Source organism: Pteropus alecto, unplaced genomic scaffold, assembly GCF_000325575.1.
Source record: "Pteropus alecto unplaced genomic scaffold, ASM32557v1 scaffold80, whole genome shotgun sequence".
Lineage (NCBI taxonomy): Eukaryota > Metazoa > Chordata > Mammalia > Chiroptera > Pteropodidae > Pteropus > Pteropus alecto.
The window spans coordinates 2,447,594-2,470,570 of record NW_006430460.1 but is presented as its reverse complement, the minus strand read 5'-3'; the positions used below and the strand labels follow the sequence as shown (position 1 = coordinate 2,470,570).

Sequence of the window (22,977 nt, the reverse complement as noted above, 5' to 3'; positions counted from 1 at the left end):
TGGAGATGAGGGAATGTGTGTGGCCCGGGAAACGGTCCAGGTCAGAGGAAAGAGCTAAATCAGTAAGAAAGACACAAATGACGAGTGAGATGGGAAGGAAAATGCGTGACGTCCCGGATTCAAGGTAGAGACGGTGTCAGGCGAGGGGGTGGCGAACTGCCTGGGTGTCCTCGAGCTGACGCGAGGCGGGGACCAAGCACGCCGGTGCGGGTTTGGGGTTGGCCTTCTAGGGGGAAGGCGGGGCGCGTGAGCACAGAGGCTGGTGGGTGGGTGGACGTGATGGTGGGATTTTGAAGTTCTCTTCTGATGACTTCGATTTTCCTATTGACATGAACACTAATAGTATCTATCACCTGGTATTGCTTTGAAAATAGGAGTTTTTCTTTTTCTTCTAAAGCACTTAGAATAGTTGCTGGCGCATATAGTTAATACAGTTTAGTGTGAGCTTCAGCTTTACCTTCTTTTAAGATGGGATTTTTAAGATGATCCTTTATTGAAGAGTAGCGCACACGCGCACACGCGCACACACGCACATTCGCAAATAAGCGTGTAGCTCGATGAGCGATCGCAAAGCGGACACCCTTGTGTACCACACCCGCACTGAGAAACAACGCTATAGTGGCACGTGCTCGGTTTTCTGGTTTGCTTTGTTTTTTTTTTCCTCCCTTAAATGTCCTTAGTTCAAAAAATAGAAAGCTAGTCATCCCTGTGTCAGGACCCAGGATATTTTTGAAAATTTTCCTGGCTTGTGAACCCCACCAGGCCGATAATATGTTTCGGACCGAGGACTCCAGTGACCCTTACTGGGCCGTCCTGCTGCAGGACAAGGGAGCCAGTTCCCAGATGTGCTGTTAGTTTCCGGTCATGAGAAAACTTCGAAACCGTGACGTGATCCAGTTCCTTGGAAGTTCCCCAGATGAGCCCGAATGAGTGACTCTACTCTTAAGTTATGAAAACCACTATCTTGAAAGAATTTCAGATTCTTGAAGATAAAATGTTAAGCACGCATTTCCTGAGATTAGTCACGAACCCTTTTTTTCTTCGTCCCCTCAAAAGCAGGCCTTTTCCCTTACGCTGTCTCCCCGGTCCAGTTTCCCCATGATGCTGTAAGGTGACACGTCCTAGGACGCGTTGGTCACTTAGTCTGTGTCAGTCGGTAGTGGCCACCTGCATTGTCGCCCGCCCCGCCCCGTCCCCCGGAGGTGAGCCACGACGCTGAGGGATGCTTAGCTAGTGGGCTTTCCTCAGGAAAGCTCGTGTCTTAGGCTTTTGCCAAATCGTTTGGTGTGGTTTCCCGCACACACCCTCATACACAAGCACGTGCGTGCACACGCACCCTGTATTTGTGGGCCTTGTTTATTACCTTCTCCATTGAGGGCACTTTTGTCTGCTGCCAGCACTGCCTGTGACCTTGCTCGTTTTCGTGTTTAGTTTTCTGGGCGCCGTGCCTGGTGCGATGTCGGTTTGCACGTGCTGATTGCTGGAGCTGCCATGTCGTAGGGCTGGGAGCTGTCTGCCCTTGGTCACAGTGCTGTTTAATGCCTGGTGTTTAAGGAACCCCAGTTCCCACCCCCAGGGAGACCCGTGACCTGTTTTCATTGATAAGCAAACTAGGAAGAAAACGCAGACACGTCTTTGGAAGTTAACTTTATTAGATGAAGATAGCATACAAAATACATTCATAGTGACTAGAGATGTAGAACCATATCATGTCTGTCTTATATCTGCAGCATATATATTCTCGGTTGTATAAAAGTAACTTTAAAATTCCAGTTTCCTTAAATAGTTCTGCACAAACACACACACACACACGTGTCTGTCTATGTACACGGTCACTCCCACCGTCGGTCAGAGACGTGCTCAGGTGAGGGGCCACCACGGAGCCGCATCGCGTCCCGCTCGGCGTTCTCCCGGGCCGGGACCGAGGCTTCGCCGGATGGCCGAGCGGTGCGTCTCGGGGTTTGAGCAGCTCTGCTCCGTGGCCACCGCGGAGGTCCGAGCGTCATTTCTTAGAGCGGATCTACGCCTGCACGTGCTTCGTCCCGTCCCGCCCGCCCGCGCTCAAAATCCCGAAAGGCTGTGCTGCTGCTTTCACCGTCCGTGCCGACCGCTCCTGGCCCAGGTGACAAAGGGCTCTAAGAACACCGGCAGTTAATTAGTGTCTTAATTTCTAGTGCTGCTTTCGTGAAGCAGTCTGAGCAGGCGCTTGGCAGCTACGCATAGTACTCATCACCGCGGGCCTCCATCTTTCTGTGAAGACTGCAGCTGGGAGCAGGTGGTGACGATGGCCTCCTGCAGGCTCCAGCCCGGAGCCGTAAGCTGAATGAATGTCGTTCTAACAGATGTCTGTCCTTTAGTAGGATGGTGTCACTAAGGTCTCGTAATGATTAGGAATTAGATGATCGAAATCGAGGTGTTATACACAGAGCTAAGGTCTTCCTTGGTTTTCACTAATTGCTGGATCCTGACCTGATGTGAAAACACGCGGGAGCTGACGGAGGTCTCTCACTGCCCCGGGGCCTCACCTCCCAGCCACTGGCGTCACAGGAGCGTGTGCGCACGCGGAGGCGCGTGGACGAAGCTTCCCCTGTGGCCTGGCTGCGTCTGGACTGGCCCTCAGCGGAGGGGCCTGACCCAATGCTCTGCCGGCCAGAGGCCCCCGCAGCGGGGCCACCACAGGGCCCACCGACTCCCCCCTCTCTCCAAAGAACCTCAAAACTAGACTGTGACGCATGGAGAAGGCAGCACAGACTCTTCTCTTACTTCTATTTCTGGTTCTAGAGTTAAGCTACACGCATAATGGGAAACACACGTTTCTCTACCAGAAGCCACAGTTCCCTGCGGCCCGTCCGGCCCTGGCTGGCCTCGGGAGGCGCAGAGCCCGCGGCGTGGCGTGGGGCCTTGGGCCCCGCGGCGTGGCGCCCTGTTGCACCCCGGCCCCCATCCCATCCTCGGCCACAAGGCGGAGGGAGAGAGGCCTCTCCGACTGCTGTCTGGCTGACCCCGAGTCCCCGCTCTAGAAATATCTTGCATAGATTACATACCGCCTTCCCTCAAAGAGCATAAAGTGCTTAGTAAACATAGATTAATGCTCTACCTCATCTTCCCAGGAGACAAACGTGACACGGTGGACTCTGCTAAGAAGGGACCGCGGCCGACTGTCCCTTGGGTCTGAGCTCATGGTGGGTGGCCTGCTTGGCACAGAGATGCGGCTTTCACCCGCCTTCCCGTGACCCCCTCGGCCCAGTTCCAGGGGGAGAGAACCCCAACAGCACTGTTCCCCCTCGCCCGGCTCCCTGTACCACCAGCCACACAAAACGCTGAGCTGTGTCTCCAAGACACACCACACTCAATAGAATCTGACGTTCCATTTTGAGACAAATGGCACTTATTCCAGTTAGCTTCCTGTGAGCCTTCTGCCACTGTGCCATGGAGCCAGCTTAGATCGGGGCGACTTCTCCATGTCCCCTTACAGCGGCCAGCAGCGTGGCCTCAGATTTGAGCACCACCCGCAGCGCTAGAAATAAAAAATGTGCCCTGTGTGGGCTGGGCAGAGACCCGGCCCTGTAGCTGGAGTCTAAAATTTGCTTTGTAGTTCCAAAAAATGTTTGTCTTTTTCTTGCCTCTCGGAATCCAAAAACTGTCCCCTCATCCCTCGGTCCTGTGTGCTCCCAGCTGGGTTTCCCGATGGGGACCGGATCGGATCGGGTCCCTGTGGGCGCTGCAGCAGGCCTCTCCTACCCCTCCCCACGGTCCGGCCCCAACCCTCCCTCCTCGGGCCCTGTCCTGGTCCCTCCTCCCTCCTCACACGTCACGTCCACCAGAGGCCCCCCGGAGACCCACTCGGCCTTGGTGGCCCTGGTTCTCGGGCCGCGTGGCCTGGCCAGTGTATCTCCCGCGTCGTCCGAGGCCGTGAGCCCGTGGCCTCGGCCTGAGGAGCGGGCCAGGCCGCGGGCCCAAAGGGCTCCTACACACCGAGTGAGGCGGGGGCCGGCGGGGTCTTCGCTTGGCACCGTCACTGTTTATCTGGGGTTACATTCTTGTTAGTCAAAAGAAAAAGGCACGACTGAAAATCACAAGCAGCTGGCTCCTGTGGAAAGGCAGAGGTGTCAATTCAAACGTGGATAATACTGGCAAAAGCTAGTTTTCTGGAGATATAAATACACATGTGGGTCTGGCAATCGGGCGTCGTGGCCAGCGTTAGACAGGAGGCGTGGCGTACAAGACCACCGAGTTGTAGTCCGGGGGCGGGGCGCAGCACGACATCTCCCTCTCCAGCTCGCAGTTGTCGTAGGTGAATCTGCGCCTGCCCGCGGCGCCGTGCCCACAGCCGGGGTGGCAGAAGGCAGGCCTGCCGAGGTCGCAGAGCCCCGACTCCTTGCTTCTACTGGTCACTCTCAAGCTAAAGGGAAAAAGGGAAAAATCAGTAGAATTGATTTCTTGAAATCAAACCCTAAAATCCCCCTTTCTTTACGTGTCATTTGTCCGTCACTCAGAGAGCTGACGGCTTTGAATCCTGTCTCAACCCCTGGTCACACTCCCTCTGTTCCAGAGTGGCCCTGCCCGCTGCCGCCAGCACAAGGTGCCGGGCGGAAGGTGCTCCACTGGCTGGGGGTGGGCTGGGGGAGCAGACGATGCGAACCCTGAATTCCATGGGGGGAAATAACTCCGAGACCTGGGCAAAGCCCACCTCGTCCCGGGTGCAGGCTGGAAGATGCTCCCGCCCCCCAAACTCTGACGTCAAGGCCCGAGACCTCTGAGCAGCGGACCAGAGGCGCCACCCAGCAGAAGGCCTTTGGAGGGGGCTGCGCCTGGGTCGTCCAGGTGGGCCCTGGAGGCCACGCGTGCACCCCGCTGAGAGGCGGAGACAGGCGGCCCGGAGCCCCCAGCAGCTGGCAGAGTCAGAGGACGCGTTCTCCCGCGGAGCCTCTGGAGGGAGCACGGTCAGCACCGTGGTTTCGCAATAAATTCCGCTTGTTTTAGCCGTCAGGTTCGTGGTCTGTGACAGTGGCTTCGAAAAGTGAACACAGCTTCACACCGAAAGCTTGCTGCGCTGCCCGCCACGCTCGTGCTCTGGAAGAGGACACTTGAAGTCGGGGTCTGCACGTCACCGACAGGGCTCGAAAGTGAAGAGACTGCTTCTGGGTCCTGTACGTCGCGTGCAGCCTCAGATGGACATGCGGGCGGAGGAGGGGGACCTCCTTGTCCCTTCGTGTCTGCTGACTCTGGTGGTGGGGACGACGACGAGGGGCCTGTGCAGGGCCGCGTCCGGTTGGTCCCGGGCCGGCTCGTCGAGCCTTCGCTCCGTGTTCTGTGTTTTCGGCCTCCGAGCAGAGGAGACACATGTGGTGTCCTTATTCACGAAGACCCAGACGCACGGGGCCACCTGTCTTCGGTAACGTCCCAAACAGGAAACAGCGCGCGGGGCCCTCGTCTTTCCCGACGCGCCCCCTCACCGGTGCCCCCGCCCCGCTGGTCCCAGGACTCCAAGGGTCGACTCTGGTGCCACCGCGGCACTCGGGGCAAAAGGGCACTCGTGCGGCTTGCCCGGAGACGTCCCCGAGTTCGCTCGTGGTGGGTGCGGCGTGCTGTCACCGAGAGGCGTCGGTGGCCCCCTCGGTTTAGCGCGGGGTCAGCAAGTACAGCTAGTGCTCTGGTCACCTGTCTGTTTAAACAGCAGCTTTATCGCGATACGATCGGCATGCTACACAAGTCGTCTATGTCCGGTGCACGGGTCAGCGCCACCATCACCACAGTCAATGTTCGGACACTTTCATCGTCCCCCAGAAGAACGCCAACCCCTTTCTACGCCCAGTTGCCGCTCCTCCCCACGCCTCCCTCCGCCGTCTGCCCACTGTGCGCGTGGCACTGTGTGACCGGCTTCCACGTAACACCGTCGAGGTCCATGCACGCTGCAGCAGGGGTCGGTGCGGCGTACTTTTTACTGACAAATGGCATCCTGCTGTGTGGGCCTGCTGCGTCATCCACCCATCAGCTGACGGACGTCTGGGTAGCTCCACTGTGGGTCGTTATGAACCACACTGCTAAGAACCTGTGTGTACACGTGTTTGTGGGGACGTACTTTCCACTTTTGTTCGCACGCACGGAGGGTGGAACCGTGGGTCGCAGAGTTAACTCTGCTTGGCACCCAGAGGAGCTGTGAGCCTTGTCCGAGGTGGCTGCGCCCCTGTGCGTCCATCCCGCCGGCACTCTGCGTGGTTCTCCCTCCTCCGCACCCTCACCTGCGCCGGCGTCCTGCTTCTGGCCGTCCAGGGCGTGGGCAGTGGTACCTCTGAGGCTTTGGGTTGTGTTTCCCTTACGACTGATGATGCCACGGGTGCAGTGGCCCACGGGTGCGGTCCATGGGGACACAGCCACACCTCCTTGCTTCCGTGCTGTCCAGGGCCGCTCTCATCCGACAGTGCCACGGTGGGGTTGTTTACTCTCTGGCCCCTCAGGGAAAAGTCTGCTGACTTCTGGTCTAGATGCAAGAGGACTGGCTCCGCGTGTAGCCGATGCGGGTGGGCAGTGGAGCCAGGAAGGGCAGGAGCGCCTGGCAGGCCCAGCAGTAGCCCCAGGGAGAGACGAGACGGTGGGTGGGGCACACGGCCAGCGCAGGAGGCGGGTGGGGCACATGGCCAGCACGGGGAGGGGCCAAGGCCTGAGTTATGCCGACCCCGGCCGCTGCACAGAGGGAGGGGTGCCAGGACTGCACAGGAATCGGGCCCTCATCTGAAGGGCTGGGGTCCCAGGACAGCACATCTTAGGACGGAGGCTGGCACTGCAACCCGTCCCATGACACGCTGCGAGCGCGGAGCCTCGGGTGGCCAAGCACACCTCCATCCACCGCCTGTCCTGCGCCCAGGTGGGCACCAGGCTCCTTTCCGCTCTGCGGCATGTGCTGGGCCTGCCTGTTCTCGCTGGAATGTTCCGCACGTTCTCTCTCCTTAAACCCCAGTGTCCCTTCCTAGATCTTGGTGCTCATGTGTCTGATTTTATGTCCTCCTTGTTCTTTTCGGGAACACAAAAACGTATTTTCCTGCCGTGCCTGAACCCTGTGGTGGGGAGGGCCCCTAGCTCTCGAGTGCCCCATTAAACCCACTCCAGCACGGCCCTCACGCCCCACCCACCGGCCGCAGGAAGACGCCCCCTCCTCACCTGGTCTTCAGCGAGGCCGGGGCTTTGCTCTCAGTCCATGTGAAGCGCTTCAGCAACGGGGAGGCCAGCAGAGCGCTGTTGTCCGCCCGGTGGCCCTGGCAGGGACAAAGGGACAAGTTACATGTCTTGCTTGGCCCAGAGGGGCCCACACTGAGCCCGGGGGGATGACCTGGGGGGTGCACATCTGAAGCCCCTCCAGGCCCCGTCCTCGCCTTCCACAGACCCTGCCCCTTAGGACAAAGCATTCCGTCTATACTGACAAGCCTAAACTTTGTCCGTTGCAAGAAATGCCTGTTACCAGTGACTCTGAGGCCCTTCTTCCTGAAGGCGAAGAAGATAAACTAAAGGGGCAACTGCAGGTAACAGGAGCATTTTTCACGGTAACTTTTATGCCGTCACTGCCAGAGCACGTGGAGACTGACTCCGGCTGATGGTGACTGGCAGTGAGCGTGCTGCTCGCTGCTCGGTGGCCACGACCCACAGAACTTCTGAGACGCTATGAACACGCGGCTTAATTTCTTCCCCTGAAGATGCAGGAGCTCTCCAGGCCCTTCTCGACCGTGGCTTCCAGCACTCCATTTCCTTGGTTCATCTTTCACGTTGAGTTTTTCGCAGAGTCCTCGGCACTGGGTTAATGCAGCATTCCAGGAAGGGGGGCCACACTGACCCTGCCACACTCGAGTGTGTTGCTGGGCTGTGTTCACGTCCCTGTCAGTAAAGCAGCCTGAGCGAGCGAGGCCAGGCAGGGCCCTGGAAACAGAAGCCTTCCCTGTCTGCTGACTACTGGGAGCCAGCATCTCTGGCCCACTTAGTGGCAAAGGCGTGTACCCGATGTCACGCCGTGAGTGGCAGGGCCCGTGAGGCCCTCCCTCTCCCCACTTATCCTCTCGTCCCATGTCCCGGAGCTTTCAGGGGACAAACTGGTCGAGCCTCTTGTTCGCCGGGCTGCGTGCACTGCTCTACCCTGGGTGGCCAGGGAGGAATGTGGCTGTCCGGCCTCCAGACGCAGTGGGACGGAGCACAGGCCTAGGCGCTAGGCAGACCCCTTCCAGTCGAGGGCTGGGGCCCTGGAGTGAATGCTGAGTCACCCTCCAACTCCAGAGTGACCTGCTTTCGAATGAGTGCCGTGTTGCTAAGTCCTGTCGCCGGTCCCCCTGAAACTGCCATTCCAGCCACCACTCGTCACCGGCCCCCGCTGACTGCGAGGCGCCAGACTGCTGGAGTCTGTGTGTGGGCGCAGTGTGGCAGACGCTCCCGCTGGGGTGCACTGAGCAGCTTCATGCCACTACTTACGTGGAGCATGGAGGTGGCGACCGGGGAAAGTTCTTCGAAGGTTTTGATTCTTTCCAGGCTCATGAAATGGAAAGCATTCACATATCTAATGAAGAAGCGGATAGAAAAATCAGGACAGGAAATGCGTCCAGCTCCCATTAGTCAGGAGACCGCGCGGGCCCTGTATCCCAGCTAAGAGGAACCGAAATGCAGGAAGAAACCCCCTCACCCCCGCGGCTGAAATGCTCCCGCCGTGTCCCCTACAGGTCCTGGCGGCAGTGACGCCGCTTCCTCCTGTGGTTGATAATCCACACTGCAGAGTTTTGAGCAAAACCCTGGGGGGCCTGACACACTCGGTGGTGGCATGAACTCTAGGCCCTTGTGGAATCGGAAAATGTCGGCCTAGGGGAGCGCTGAGTCATCGCCCGGTCTGAACACCCTGCGTGACGAGGGAGAGGCGTGGCTTTGCCACGTGGCTGCCCACTTCTAAAGAGATGTGAGGGGACAAGAGACAAGGCGTCGCCAGGCCGCCAGCTGGTGTAACGGTATGGCCGAGGACTAGGGCTCCCAAGAGACAAGGCGTCGCCAGGCCGCCAGCTGGTGTATCGGCCGAGGACTAGGGCTCCTGGCGCACTCAGCTCTGTGACTGCAGACTGGAGAGGGCCGGGCGGTGTTTGCGTGACCTCCTTGTACACTATGTCCTGATGTACTGCTGGTGATCAGTTAGGCCACCACATGGTTACTCTCGAGACAAGTTCACCTAGTGACTGAGGTTCTTGGTCTGACACTCTGTCACCGTCCACAAGACCCAATTTCTTAGGGCCTAAAAATAAGCAACACGCTGGAAGGTGTTCCCCACCCCTCCTCCGACCCGGCCAGTATATGTAATGCCAGCTAGTTTCCTCATCTTTACGAAATGGATGACTCGACCATTTCAGCTTCTTGGGCCAGGGGAAGTATGAGCAGTGCCGGTGACCTGTGACCCGCCACCACAAACCTGGGCTGGCCACTGGGCATCAGGCCTCTCATGAACAGCTGTCCGTGTTTTCAGACTGCTGCAGCTGCCCCCAGGCCCTCCCGGTGGCCTGCCAGGCTCAGCTGAGCTGCGCTCAGAGCCCGGGGCTGTATCTACTGCAGCTCAAGAGGCCAGAAGACGCACGGGGCGGCGCGCGTGCTGGGGTCCCGGCTGGCGGGAACGGGGGTCAGAGGCCGGGCCAGGAGCCACTCTGCCTCTCTCCACTGTGCGGTGCGTGCGAGCTTTCCTCCGCGGGGCCCTGACTCCCCGCGTCACAGGAACAGGAGCATCTCCTCCACAGGGTCGCCCTGAGCACTGAAGGGGCGGGTGCGTGCGAGAGCCTAGCACAGTGCCAGACCACACACAGGAGGTGTGTGTGACTGTCAGCACCAAGTGTGCATGCAACATCCGTCACTGTTAGTGCTGGTGTGATACGCATGTGACTGTCAGTAATGACGTGTATGATACACACGTGACCATCAGTAATGACACATGTGACACACGTGTAACCGTTAGTGCTGGTGTGATACACATGAAACCTTCAGTAATGACGTGATACACGTGTAACTGTCAGTAATGACACGTGCAATACACGTGTAACCGCCTGATACGAGTTTGACCCTCAGTAACGATGCGTGTGTTATGTAGCTTAGTTCTGGGCACATGTGACACTCAGGTGATCGGCAGCACTGAGGCGCTGACCCCTGCGCCCAGGGTGGGCACTTGGTGAGGGTCTGTCCCCTTCCTCCTCTGTAGTGACGAGAGCTATGTTTATCAGATAACAATAAAATCCATCTTGTTTAGTTTTATCTAAGGTCTCATGAAAAAAGTCAATGTTATTGAAAAAAAGATGAAGGAATTATTGCAGAATAAGATACACTAAAGAAAAGAAGACGTGTTATTCTTGACCAGATCCTGCTCTTTCTTTTTAAGGGATCAGAGGTGCCTGGGGAAGTTTGCCTATTTAACAATATTGAAGAATTACTGATTCGTTGTGATAACCTTGGTTTGGTCACATAGGAGAATGTCCTTACAAGACGTGTACTAAAGTATTTAGAAGTGAAGTGTCACAGTGCCTTAAGCTCCCTCTCAAACAGTTCAGCAAAAAGAAAAACACATCCGTAGGGAGCGTGTAGACACACACACAGGTGTGGGTAAGGCCCGGGCAAAATCCAGCCAGGTGTTAACTACGGCTGAACCTAGGAAGTGGGCTTTGTCTTTTTGTATGTTTGAAAATTTTATAATATAAATTCGGGGAAAGCAAAGACGCTTACCTGACGTTATCGGAACTTCCAGAATTAAACCTCGGAGCTGAGACCCCTTGCTTGAAGAAGTCCTCGGCGGAGGCGGGGGCTGAGCACGCGAACCCGCCGTTTGCTGTCAGCATGGCGCTCAGTGGGATGTAGTCCTTACCGTCCTAAACGCCAAAGACAGGGCTGTGATGTGCGAACTTGTACTTTAGTCTATTACCGTGAAACTCGTCACCTAAAACCACGATTCCCACCTCCACAAAGAATTATCTTTGTGTTTTGCAAAGATAATTCTGCACGCATGTGCGTGAAACTCGTCACCTAAAACCACGATTCCCACCTCCTCAGTTGTGTTTTGCAAAGATAATTCTGCACGCGCGCGCACACACACGCGCGTGCGCACACACACACACACACAATTTTCTACTGCTAACCTCGAGTATTAAAAGCTACTAAAACAAAAGTAAAACATCCTCTTGACTTATATTCAAAGGCACCTGGCTTCTGGTAGTCTCGATAAACTTAGTGTTACCTGCTGTACGTTGGCTTGAAGCAAGTCGCCCAGCTCTTCCACGAGGTCCACGAACCTCGGCCTCTCCTTGGGGTCTCTGTGCCAGCAGTCCAGCATGATCTGATAGCTGTCGGGCAGAAGCACAGCGGACAGCTGCAGACAGTCCTGCACGCCACAGCAGGGGTGGGCATCGCCCCGCGTGGAGGGACGGCGTCTGCCTTCATGTGCGCCCTGCACCTGCAGTGTGCACACATCCATGTGGCCGGGGCCTGCCGGCCACGGACAGCGCGTCTACAGAGGCAGACCGTGCAGAGCCCGCCACGGCCCAGGACCCTCGGAGCCCCTCGTCCCCGCAGCGGGAGGGTGTTCTTGCGTGAGGGCAGCTGAGCTGTTTGGAAGGGGACCGGCAGCGGTCGCGGTCACACGGGGCGGAGTGTTCCCTGCCTGTCAGAGCAGGACAACACCATGACGGGGAAAAGCCAGTGTGGACTCAAACATCCACAGGCAAACAGTCTGCCGTGCTTGGCGCAGGCACAGGCTGTGGTGGAGGCTGGCGAGGGCTTCTTAATAAGTGCCCCGTTCCACTGAGCTCACAGTGGACACCGGAGAAGCCCTGTGCTCGGGCCTTGTGTCGCCTCTGGGAGGTGGGTGCCTCCGTGGGCTGTGTGCTGTGTGCATGTCCCCACGTGTGGCTGTCCCCACCCCCCACCCCAGTACGTCAGAGCTTCTGGACACACCAGTGTCTTGGGGTCACGGAAGCTGACTCTCGTTCTGGGAATTAAACGTTGGCAGGGTTCCTGTGGGACTCCTCTGCCGTCCCGCTGTGCAGGGCCTGGGCCCCTCCTGGCTGTGTCCGCGGGGGCGAGGGTCCCCACGCGCAGAGCTGAGGGTCCCCACGTGCAGGGCTGAGGGTCCCCATGCGCAGGGGCGAGGGTTCACGCGCCGGAGGCCTGCTCCATGCTGCCTCAGCATGGATTCTCTTTGGGCTCTTTGCTCTCCTCCGGAGTCGTCGCTGGGTCAGACCCCGGCTGCCAGCCCTGTGCGGGCAGAGACCTGGTCTCCACGCCGCTCCCCGGCGCAGGGCCCAGCTGTGAGCACTCGGTAGAGACGGCTGAGGGACCCAGACTGATCTCCGGAAGAACGGAGCTGCCTCCCACGAGCCCTAGGCTGTACTGCGACACCACGGGCCGCGCTGGGCCTGCGTGTGGCTCGGACAAGCCCCAGAAACTCCGGCCCTGGCCACGTCTGAGCCATGGGCTTTCCAGTCTCACCGGCAGCCCAGGCGTCCCTTAAGGATAGCCCTGTTTTGTGTCCACGTATACGAAGTGGCAGGTGAAGACAGAACATAGGAAGGCTAAACAGAGAGGAAGGGAGACTATCGGGGGAGGAAAGAGAGAAGTAAAGGGGAAACCACAGGCCATGTGATCTGCAGACTTTACAAGCTGATTCCGAGCAGCACGACAGAGGCAAAGCTCCAGTGAAGAGAAGGCACAGCAGGTGTGTGGTGCACATGAGCCACACGCCACAAAGCGGTGACTTGGAACAAGCGCGGCCACCGCTGGGACTCGAATCTGAGCGGCGGCTCTCCCGGACGCCTGCCACAACGTCGTCAGCACCAGGAGGTGCGGCCCGCGGCTGCCCCGGACACTGCCGATGCTGGCAAAGCCCTGACAGCAAAATCGCCGTTCAGTAAACCGGTTCTGAGAGGCCGACGGTGTGGGCCGGGCGGCTAAGGCTCCGAGTTAACCCGGGGAGAGACTTCTAGGCGCCCGGGGCAGTGGTGGCACCACGTGGCCTTCAGGCACCCTCCGTGGGCACTGGTCTTCCAATGCAAGCTTTCCTCGAAAGGGGCACTGAGGTTCTGCTTTCTGACGAGCACCCAGGAAGCAGCTGTCTCAAGTCTCTGAGTGAGGGACGGGGACTCCTAAAGACCACTTGTCCCAAGCGCAGACTCTCCTGCCCTTGTTCAAACTGGCTGCGGGGGCAAGACCCTTCTCAGAAGATGACGGTGGCTCCCTCCCGCCCTGTCCTTCACCGACTGTGCTGACTCTGCCTGCCTCCCAGGGGGCGTGGAGCGGGTCAGGTGCTTCCGAGGCCCGTGAGGGCCCTTTGGTGAGTGTGACGCGTGGGCCACCGTCAGGTGCCATCGCGCTGGGGCTCGATTCACAGTCATGGAGGAGACTGGGAGCGAGGTAACCCTACCTCTGGGAGACACAGGATGGGGGCTGCAGCGCCCAAGGTCCCTAACTGTCCCTGACCAGCAGCGCCTCAGAGGGAGGGCTCAAGGCTCTTGCTCCATTCAGGTCGCATGGGCCGGCCTGCCGATGGCCAGAGGTCTGAAGTGGCGTTACGACAGAGCCTGCACCATCCCGTAGGGATCTCATTTTAAAGCGAGTTTACATATTTGCTGATTTGTTGAGATCAGTGCAAAATATAGTCTGCAGACAAAACTCTGGGAACCCTCACCCCAAGACGCATGACTGTGGCAGAGGCTGGCCTGTTCCCCGCGTACCGCATTCAAGCCTAGTGCTCCCAGGCTCTTTGTCACTAGATTCTTGGAGATCACCGGAAGAACATGAAACGCCTACAGAGACGATCTACAGAGGGAAGCCAGGGCAGGACAGACCTGACCCGGCTGTGAGAGGAGGGAGGAGGGTCTGCCCCCGCTGGCCTCAACCCGCATCCGGTCACCCCGGGCAGGTGGCCTGGCGAGGATCCCTGGGCCTCTTGGCAGAAACCAGCGAGGTGGACCCCCTACGACTACGTGCTGCTTTTATTTTGATTCTTGGTTTCTGATTGCCAGATTCCACTTCTCTTGCCTAAAATTCAATGCAAACCATCTCAGCAAACACCAAAGGAAAAGAAAAATAGAAACGTTCACTGCTCATTCCGTTATCGAAAGACTTCTGACTAAACGGGCTCCGGGCGGAAAACCAGGGACTCACGTGGAAACGCTGGGCATCCTGAGCAAACGAGATTACGAGGTGAAGCTGCCCCAGGCGCGCCCAACCCCACAGCCCTCCTGGACCTGTGGGAAGAGCTTCCTGTCCGGCTGTCGCCCAGGCTCCCACATGCACACCACTTTAGGCCAAGTTCGCGTCCCAGAATCCCAGTTCTGAGAGCTGCACTTCATCCTCGCCCGGGCAGCTTTCAAATGCCCAAGAATGGCTGAAGGTTTGAGCTCTGGCCTTCTGTACAAACGTTCCTGAAGCTGCTGCTTACTTTTCATCTCTAAAATAAACCCCCAGATCTGAGGAACGGCTCTTCTCCCTAGGGGCTGTGTGGGGTGTAAGCCCTACTTGGGAGACTGTTTATGTGCAGACTTGGGGGTTTGGTGAAGGCCAAGGAGCTTCTTCTCCAAAGCCGGTGGGACTTTCTGCCTCCAGGGTTATTCTGGACCAGCGGCTAGGTGCGAACTGGGAGCAGGCCCTGCGGGTTGTGTGCACTGCTCTGGGCTCTGGCGTCGGGCTGGGTGTGCTTAGCACACAAGCAATGTGGCAAATCGCTTAGGTGTTCTGTGCCCTGCTTTTCTCATCTGTGAAATGAGACGATACCAGTACCTACTTTATAGGGCTGTTATGGGCACTGGGAAAATTAATATAGGTTAAAAGTGCTAAACACAGTACCCGGCACTTAATAAGCACTAAAGAACTGTTTAGTCAAGAAACATCGTTAAATGTTGCTACTTAATGACTGCGGTTACGACTATTGCTGTTAGTGGTAGAGAACTTTTGTGATTTTCAGATGTTGTGAAAAGTGGATGGAAACATTTAATTTGAAGCACGAGTGGACACGTTAGAGAAACATTTCTTCTAAGGAATGTGGAGTGTAGTTCTCATTTAACGGTCCTGTCGTCTGGGAGACCAGGCCAAGGGACTGCCTTCCTAATCTGCTCTGCCGCTTAGCTGAAGGAGGACAAGTCAGTTCACTTCTCAGAGGCTTAGATTCATCGCTCATCGAATTCAGACTGACAGACCTGCCTGCCTGCTCCTCAAGGCTGCTGGGAACTTCAAATGAGGCGGTGGGGGCGGGGGCCACTTAGACAACCCTCAAATGCAAAGCGGTCTCGCTTTAAACCAGATCGCTTGGGCTCTCTGCATGCAAAAGCAAGCGAGTGCGGCCCTGGGCTCGTGTATCTGTCCCCAGCTCTCAGAAGGGAGCCTTGCCTCAGGCTCCCAGCACACCACGTGTGACAGACAAGAGCAGGTCCCTCGTTCCCCGCTGCCCCAGGCTGCTTCCTAACTCTGCCTTCCCAGCCTCAGTCCCATCTGCCTCATCCTGGGTCTGACCTGGTCTTATCCTCAGACATGAAGGAAAGAGACGGCCACCTCGCACTCAGGCCAAGCCCACACTTCCTTCGTTCCCTGACCCCTCCCCAAAGGCCACCACAGGGCTGTGACGGGACCCCAGTGTGTGGGTGGGGCAGGGAGGGCCGCCTGCCAGCTCAGGAAAGGAGGTGCCGCCCAGGTCCTTGTCAGCAGCTCAACACAGCTGCAAGTGTCATCGCGTTCCTGCCCAGCACTCAAAGGACGAGACGTCCACAGAGCGTCAGGAAGAGAGTGTCTGAGAGGCGGGCCAGCGCTGAGCCATGAGGGAGCCTTCGCCCAGAGCCTGCCACCTGCCTGGAGCCACGGGCCACGTAGCAGGCAGCGCTGCCCGCTGCAGGCAGCTGCTGAGCCGGGTCCTAGGGTGGGTCTGTCTCTTCCCTCCCCTGCTCTGGGAATCTGAGCTGGGCTGATTGGCTCCCATGTGGTTTGGTTCCTGGGTGGCCTGTTAGTTTCACCTGGATTCACACTTAGGAACTGAATTTCTCACTTCGGTTCCCAGCCAGAGGCCTTGAAAAGTCACGTCAGTGGTCGAGAGAGGAAACAGGTGACGGTGGATCCGGGACAATGTGCCTCACTCTGGGAAGCCCTCCCTGCACACCTGTCCAATGGGGCTCCGCAGGACTGGAATTCTAAAACCCAACGAGCTGCCCCCCGCAGGAGTTCTGTGGGGCGAGCGCTGTGGGTGGGGGGCAGGGGGTGGGGCCAGGGCGGCCAAGGACTCACATGTCAGGAGTCGCGTACTCGGGGGCCCGCATCCTCACGCCTTCCTTCAGGCGGCTGCAGAAGTCCTCGTCCACCTGCACGCCTGGGTACGGGGACGCACCTGCGGGGACGACCGAAACACAGGGCAATCAGCGCTGATGGCCTAGTGACAAGCGGCCAGTGATGGGGATGGGTGTCCACGCATGGCACCACCTGCAGTGAAGCTCGACAAATCCTCACTAGTGACACAAGGTCGGTCGGGGACCCGCGGTGCTGGTTGTGACGCCCCCGGGCCATTCCCAGGGCTGCTCCTTCCTCTGAGGGGGCCCTGTCCTGTACTCTAAAGCAACTCTAAAGAAGTCCCACCATTAGAAACTCTTTCCTTGTGTTAATGAGGCTCTTTTTAAAAAGCCAGTGGACCGAGCACTGTGGCTCACTCGCACCTCTATGACTGTCACTCACTACTTTCTTGTCATCGTCCACAGAGCCGGGGACTCGTTGCTATGCCGGGCCTGAGCCCCAGGAGGCTGTATGGGGTGGGGCGGAGGACCGGGTGTGGCCAGAGGGGCCTGGGCTGCCTGTCCAGGATGCCCACGAGCCCCTTCCAGGCTCCCGGTCCCCGTCCCGGCCCTCGGACCTCCGCCACCTCCGCATGTGTTTGTCTGCACTCTCGAGTGACTGCTGCTGGTAGGAAGCAGCTGGGAGGCGCACGGCGCTGGCACTGTGTCACTGCGGGGCCGCCGTGGCCGCCAAGCTGCTTTCAAAGAGTGGAAGCAACAGGTGCCTGTCATCGAAAGCAGAGGAATGGTTTTCACACATTACAGGAAACCAGGGATGTTACGGGGCGACTTCTATTGGTTCTGAAAGGCCAATTTTTGGCAAAGTGCAAACGCCTGTTGGCTGGACCCCACACAAGGGAGGCCTCGGAGCGGCGGCGTGTGTCTGCAAGCCGACATGGGCTCCGTGCGCCTGGGGCTGGACCAGGTTCCCAGCCACTGGCCGTGGACGCTACTGGAAGCAGAGTAAACAGTGTCCCAGCGGTCACGCCGCATGAAGCGCGTCTGAGGCTCACAGCTGACAGTGGCCGTGCTGCTAGTGGCACTGAAGGCCTCGTCACTGACACCAGCTGAGCTGGCTCCGTGTGGCCTTTCATCAGAGATTCTGAGGGGAGGGGTGACACAGGCAGGGAAGAGGGCAGGGCGGTAGGAATCGGGGTGTCTGAGGAATCAGGAGGGGGCAAAGGGTGGAGGAAGGAGGAGCCAGACTGGCCAACGGGGAACCCGACTTCAGATTTCCTACTGGTCCACCCCGCTGGGGTCCGTGGGAAGCCTCCTGCCCCCCAGGGGCGCACACCCCTCACGCGGGTTCTCCGTGGACCCATGCCTCCGGACGGCTTCCGGCTGCCTGGATGCTGACCTCAAGCTCGGGTCCACCCCAAGGACCCCTGACAGACGTTCGGTCCTGGGCTATGCGACCTCTTCCTCCCCCAAAGTTACCTAAGGAGAAGATCTCCCACAGCAGAACTCCGTAAGACCACACGTCGCTCTTGGTGCTGTAGATTTTGTCAAAGATAGATTCAGGAGCCATCCACTTCAGAGGAAGTCGTGTCTAGAAAAGGGCAAGGGGGCCTTGAGCAGAAGGACATGCAAACAAAGCACATGCAACCCGAGCGCCCGTGGGTCACCTCCCAGAGAGCACTTGGCCCAGAAATCACTTCCTAGAGCAGTTACGGTTTCCTAACATAGAACGCTCCTACGACACGCGGAGTCAGCCCGCGAGAGCTGCGGGCCACACTGATTCCCATGAAGGTAACACGTGTTCGGGGAGCCCCTCCCACGTCTGGCATGCCTGTAAGAAATTTATGTCCCCCAAAACACTCGCACTCCACAGGGACCTGAGAAAGAGTGATCTGAATTAGAAGACAGCCTGAAAATGGAATTCCAGGGATTTTTCCTAAGAAAAAGGATTCTGAAAGGCATTCTTATGTAAAAAGACCGGGTTTTAAAAGTCATTGAGTGGGGGGAGTGGGCAAAGGCACAGGGAAGAAGGAAGGTGACAGACAGACAGCATTTAGGAGTGCATGCGGCTGGTTGCCAAGTGTGCACACATACTTCAGCTCTCTTCCAGGCAGCAAGAACCCCAATGAGACAGGCCTTGCCACTCTAGATGGATGGGAAGCGACAGGAAGTATGGAACAATAGAGACACAATGAGAAAAACACGAGGGGGGGAGCAGGGAGAGGCTGAGACAGACGGACAGAAGAGGAAGACAGACGGACACGTAGGTAAATGCCATCTTTGCAAATCGGGACTCCCCAGGAAAGCGGGTTTTTTTTCTTTTATAAAGTGAAGACTGTGGAGCCATGGTTCTCAGAGTATTGTCTGGGGAACAGCTGTGCCAGCGGCGCCTAGAAACTTGTTTAGAAAAGCAAATTCCCAGGCCCCACCAAGACTTACTGAGCCAGAATTTCAGGGGTGGGGCCCCACAAATGGTAGTTTAATAAGCCCTCTGGGTGGTCTGTATGCTCACTGAAGTCTGAGAACCACTACTGCAGAGTAATCGGCTAGGCCCAGACACAAGCTCAAACCCTCAGGGTGTAGGCCAGAGAAGAGAGGGCACAGGAGGTCACCCACAAAAGTGAAACATAACACTCCGTCCAAAAACAAGCAGGGAAGAGAAGCCAGTGCGAGCCAGCCGGGGATGCTGGGCATGGAAGGCAGATGCTGGAGTCAAACGGTTTCCTCTCTAGCAAGATAATGCTACTCCGCCCCCGCCCCCGCCCCACCCTTTCCTGAGCGCTATACACCTGCTGAAGCCATCAGTGGGTTTATTTGAGGGAAGAGTCCAGGCTGTTCTTTCCCGTGGTTCAGAAAACTCCCACGGGAGTCCGAGGGAGGTGCCGGTGTGGTCCCGCCGAGGCCCCACTAAACACTGCTCAGGCTGGCCATCTCGGGCAGCGCTGCCCAGAGGACAGGGACCAAGCCAGGAGGGAGGGAACAACGGAATGAGGAGACGGTGGCCTTTCGGAGCCCCACGCAAGAGCTCCCTGGAACACAGCCGCCTGGGCTGCTCGTCTTCACAGAAAGCACGTGACGGCTTTCGGGGCCCACTGCCGAGGAAGTGTGAATGTTTACCAAGGGCTCCGGTCTGCGGCTTAAAATGACAGGGTATAAATGAGCCAAATAAACAACGAACCGACTTACATCTCCTTTTCTCACATAATCGGGGTTCTTATAAATATCCCGGGCGAGGCCAAAATCACAAATCTTCACCACATTGTTCTCAGATAAAAGAATATTTCGTGCTGCCAGGTCCCGATGGATGCACTATAATAAAACAGTTGCATAATCAATGCGTTTCCTTAATCTGACTGACTAATTTCCTGCGGCTTCTGTGTGTCATTATTCTTCTCCACTCGAGCATCCGTCACCTGACAGAAGCAGCCCCCAGCACCCACGGAGCTGCCACGGAGCTGCCACGGACACGAAGCGCCTCTTTACAAACGTGGCCTTCGGACGCCCCGAAGGCGAGGCATAGCCCGAGCCCGCTCTGCCACGCCTTTGCGGGACAGCACCCTGACCAACGAAGCTGGCAGGGACTTCTCCCCGGAGCAAAACCACCCGCAGCCTTTGATCCCAAGCTGTGGCGCTCGGCGGCGACCTGGCTGCGGTTTGCGGGAGGGCAGCGCGGAGCACGGGGCCCAGGTTTCTCCAGTCTGAAACCCAGGATGGCTTCTCCTGGAGCTAAGTACCTAAGACGCATTGCGGTCGAAAGCCCTCACTCGCATCGGCGTAAAGGAAGGCGTTCGCCACGTTCACTACGTTTAAGGACATGAGTGCAAGCAACTAGGAAATGTGATTTAGAGCGAACTCGCGTTTGTCCACACGAGCGTCCACGTGTCCAGGCTTGGCAAAGAACGACAGTAAAGAGCAAGGCTGACCTTTCTGGAAGACAAAAACTCCATGCCTCTGGCCACTTGAAAACTGTAAGAGATCAGATCTTCCATAGTGATGGGCTGCTTGTAGAAATCGTCAGAATCTGGAAATCATTAAAACCGTAGCTGTTTGTAACGGTGCTTGTTACTCCGCCAAATCCCATATTGGAACAATGTGAGCAAAACATAAAACCAACCAACAAGTGGATCAGAGTTCATTTTCAAGAGCATCTGAGTTTCAGGAGGAATATCAGAGATTATTCCAGGCCTCCAGCCCGTTTTAGCAGAGTGGGGGAAGGGGAATGAGCCATGAAGACAAAAGGCCCGAGGGGAGACAATCTACAGCTCCCTGTCAAAATTAGCAACCCTGAAAATAATCTTAATTCAAATCTTATCTGCTTGGGACATTGCCCTCCAAGTCTCCCGGATGTTTATTAGGCTGATAAATAAAAAAACATTTCAGAGATGCAGAGTATGTTGTAAAAATATCTCCGACTGTAGGACAGGAAGGAATTAATACCTACCCTCCTCTTCCTCGACATCACTCAGACTTTTATCTTCCTGAAACCCGGAGCTCGCAAAGCTCTCACTGCTGGTGACACTATCTAGTCTTTGTTTCTTGCTTTGCTCCAAGTCTGGCTCCATTTTTTCTTTCTTAGGCTCCACGTGTAACGCTGCATCCTTTGAACAGACCGAGAGGGACATGGATGAAAGGGAGTGCCACCGGGGAAGACAGTCAGTCCCTCGAGCTGGCAATCGCCCCTGTTGAGAGAATGTCATTCCACAAAAAGGACAGTGAATTAGCAGCAAGGGCTTTATGATGGGCAAGCACCTGGCCACTCCTGGGGTCGTGGAGTCTATTCTGCTCTTGACCGGGCTTCTAGACCGCACGAGGTAGGACATGTGAGTATTAACAGCAACTGGCAGTTACTGAGCGCTGACTCTGGGAGCCAGGATGTTAAGGATCTCAGGCGCATTTTCTCATTTAATCTTTCCAACAGTTTTATGCTGTAGTTCTTATATACGAAGAAACAACTTCAGAGAAGTCAAGGAATCAAAGCGACATGCAGCTAGTGAATGGCAACGCTTGAGCCCAGGTTTTGCCAGCTCTAGTCTGTGCCCGTAACCGCTTTTCCACACCATGGGCCACCTTGTGAAAGATGATATGATGGGCAGGAAAGGGTGCCCAGTGAACCTGGGCCTTCACTTCGTAATCCCTGTGGGGAGTAATGAGGGCCGTGGCTACCAATTCCTTTAGTCTCCTTGGGGAAGGGGGAGCAAGAACATTTCTTTTTCTTTCCTCCAGTGAAAATAAAAGATACGGCTTGATCCTAATGGGTAAAAACAGCCTCTCGGCCTGGATGGGGCATCCAAGCCCCAGTGTATAACCTGGCTCTTCCAGTACCCATGTGACCTGGGGCAAATCGCCTTACTTTTCTGAGTTCCATCTTCCTCACCTGAAAAGCTCTATCATCTGTTATGTTTTGACTCATAGAAAAGGAGTTCTTGGTTTTGGGTGTTCATGTGGAACCCGAAAAGATTTTTATCACATTTAGTAATTCCTCTAACAACCACGACAAGAGAAACTTAGTTCTCCCAGTGGCTCCGTGACAGGACCGTGTATCTAGGCTCAGTTCTGCTAGATGCCAGTATTGAAACGGGCTGAGAGGAACTAGGCTTCAGCGGTTTCCCTTGATCCTCCAGCACGGTGTGGCAGTGCTAAGATTAACCAGGCTCGCAGGTCCTGCCTTGGCTTTTCCTAGAAATGTCACCAAGTAGGAGTGATCCCTCCACTAGAGGGCACAGTGGGAGCAAGCAGAGGACAGAGGTAGCTTCAGGAGGGCCAGCCTGACCAACTCTGAGAGTGTGGTGGTGGGTACCGGGCTCCTAGCCATCCCCCTCCCCCGCCCCGCCCCGCCCCAGAAGAGACCTTCCTGTGCTGCAGGAGGGGAGGCAGGCCTCCGAGTAAACATCCACCGCCACCCAGGTGACCTACCTGAGGACACGTAAAGAATATAACCCTTTGTTATTGCGTCTTCCTGAGGCAGTTAGGTTTGATTCCACTCGGTTGAGGCCTGGAGTTTTATTTTTCACAGGACCGTCCCCAGGACTGAAGGCAGCAGCGGGAGAGTGCGGGCAAGGGCGTCAGGGAGAAAAGTGCTCAACGGGCCCACTCAGGCTCAGGTCTGTGACCACGCTCCCTGGGGCGTGTCACCAGCGACTGTGACTCACGCTCCCTCGCCCTCTTCCTGACTCCCAATCAACGGTACCTTCAGCTTTGCTTATTGGTAACCTCCTCTGTTAAATAAAGGTTGATGTACTGAACTTTTGGGACTCCGGCAGAATGCAGTGGATCTATTAAAACGATATTTAAGGATCCTGGCGAATTTAGTTGGAAAATAAAATATCCCATTTCTATTTGGCCTTTGGTTTTCCTTTTACCTTCTCTTTACATTCCTTTAGGTTTCAAATATGAAATACAGCCATGTGTTTTCCACGAAAACACTAGGCTCCACCGACAGGGAGGCGAATCATTAAATATAGCCAGAGGAGGAAGCAAACTCTTCAAAACAAAGGACGCACAAACCCAAACGTTCCATCCTGCCCCGGTCCCTGGGGCGTTCTGCTGGCTTAGTTCTTCCTGAAGCTAGGCCAGGATTTCAGGACTGAAGGGCGTTTGCACTCTTAGCTCAGGGCACCACTTTCCACTTTTTCTGTTTTTTTTTTTTTTTTTTTCTTTTTTTTTTTCCTCCTTGTCCAATGTAGCACACAGAAAAAGCATTGGAAGAGGAGATAAGAGAGCCGGG

At 56.5% G+C, this 22,977-nt stretch overlaps 1 protein-coding gene across 2 annotated transcripts in view; it reads right to left on the bottom strand.

Moving 5' to 3' along the window:
* Nucleotides 1-1,632: 1,632 nt before the first annotated feature.
* The window catches only part of FLT1 (fms related tyrosine kinase 1), a 130,501-nt gene continuing 109,156 nt past the window's right edge, over nucleotides 1,633-22,977 (bottom strand). Inside the window, exons 20-29 of one of the 2 annotated variants that reach the window (XM_025046906.1) lie at nucleotides 20,695-20,932; nucleotides 20,177-20,274; nucleotides 19,440-19,562; nucleotides 17,733-17,844; nucleotides 16,258-16,357; nucleotides 11,228-11,333; nucleotides 10,720-10,862; nucleotides 8,452-8,536; nucleotides 7,159-7,253; nucleotides 1,633-4,402 (exon numbers count right to left, since the gene is read on the bottom strand). In XM_025046906.1, coding sequence (XP_024902674.1) covers nucleotides 4,201-4,402; nucleotides 7,159-7,253; nucleotides 8,452-8,536; nucleotides 10,720-10,862; nucleotides 11,228-11,333; nucleotides 16,258-16,357; nucleotides 17,733-17,844; nucleotides 19,440-19,562; nucleotides 20,177-20,274; nucleotides 20,695-20,932 — 1,302 coding nt within the window. In that variant the 3' untranslated portion in view covers nucleotides 1,633-4,200. The remainder of the gene's footprint in view (nucleotides 4,403-7,158; nucleotides 7,254-8,451; nucleotides 8,537-10,719; nucleotides 10,863-11,227; nucleotides 11,334-16,257; nucleotides 16,358-17,732; nucleotides 17,845-19,439; nucleotides 19,563-20,176; nucleotides 20,275-20,694; nucleotides 20,933-22,977) is intronic. The other variant, XM_015590144.2, reaches the window with a different exon arrangement.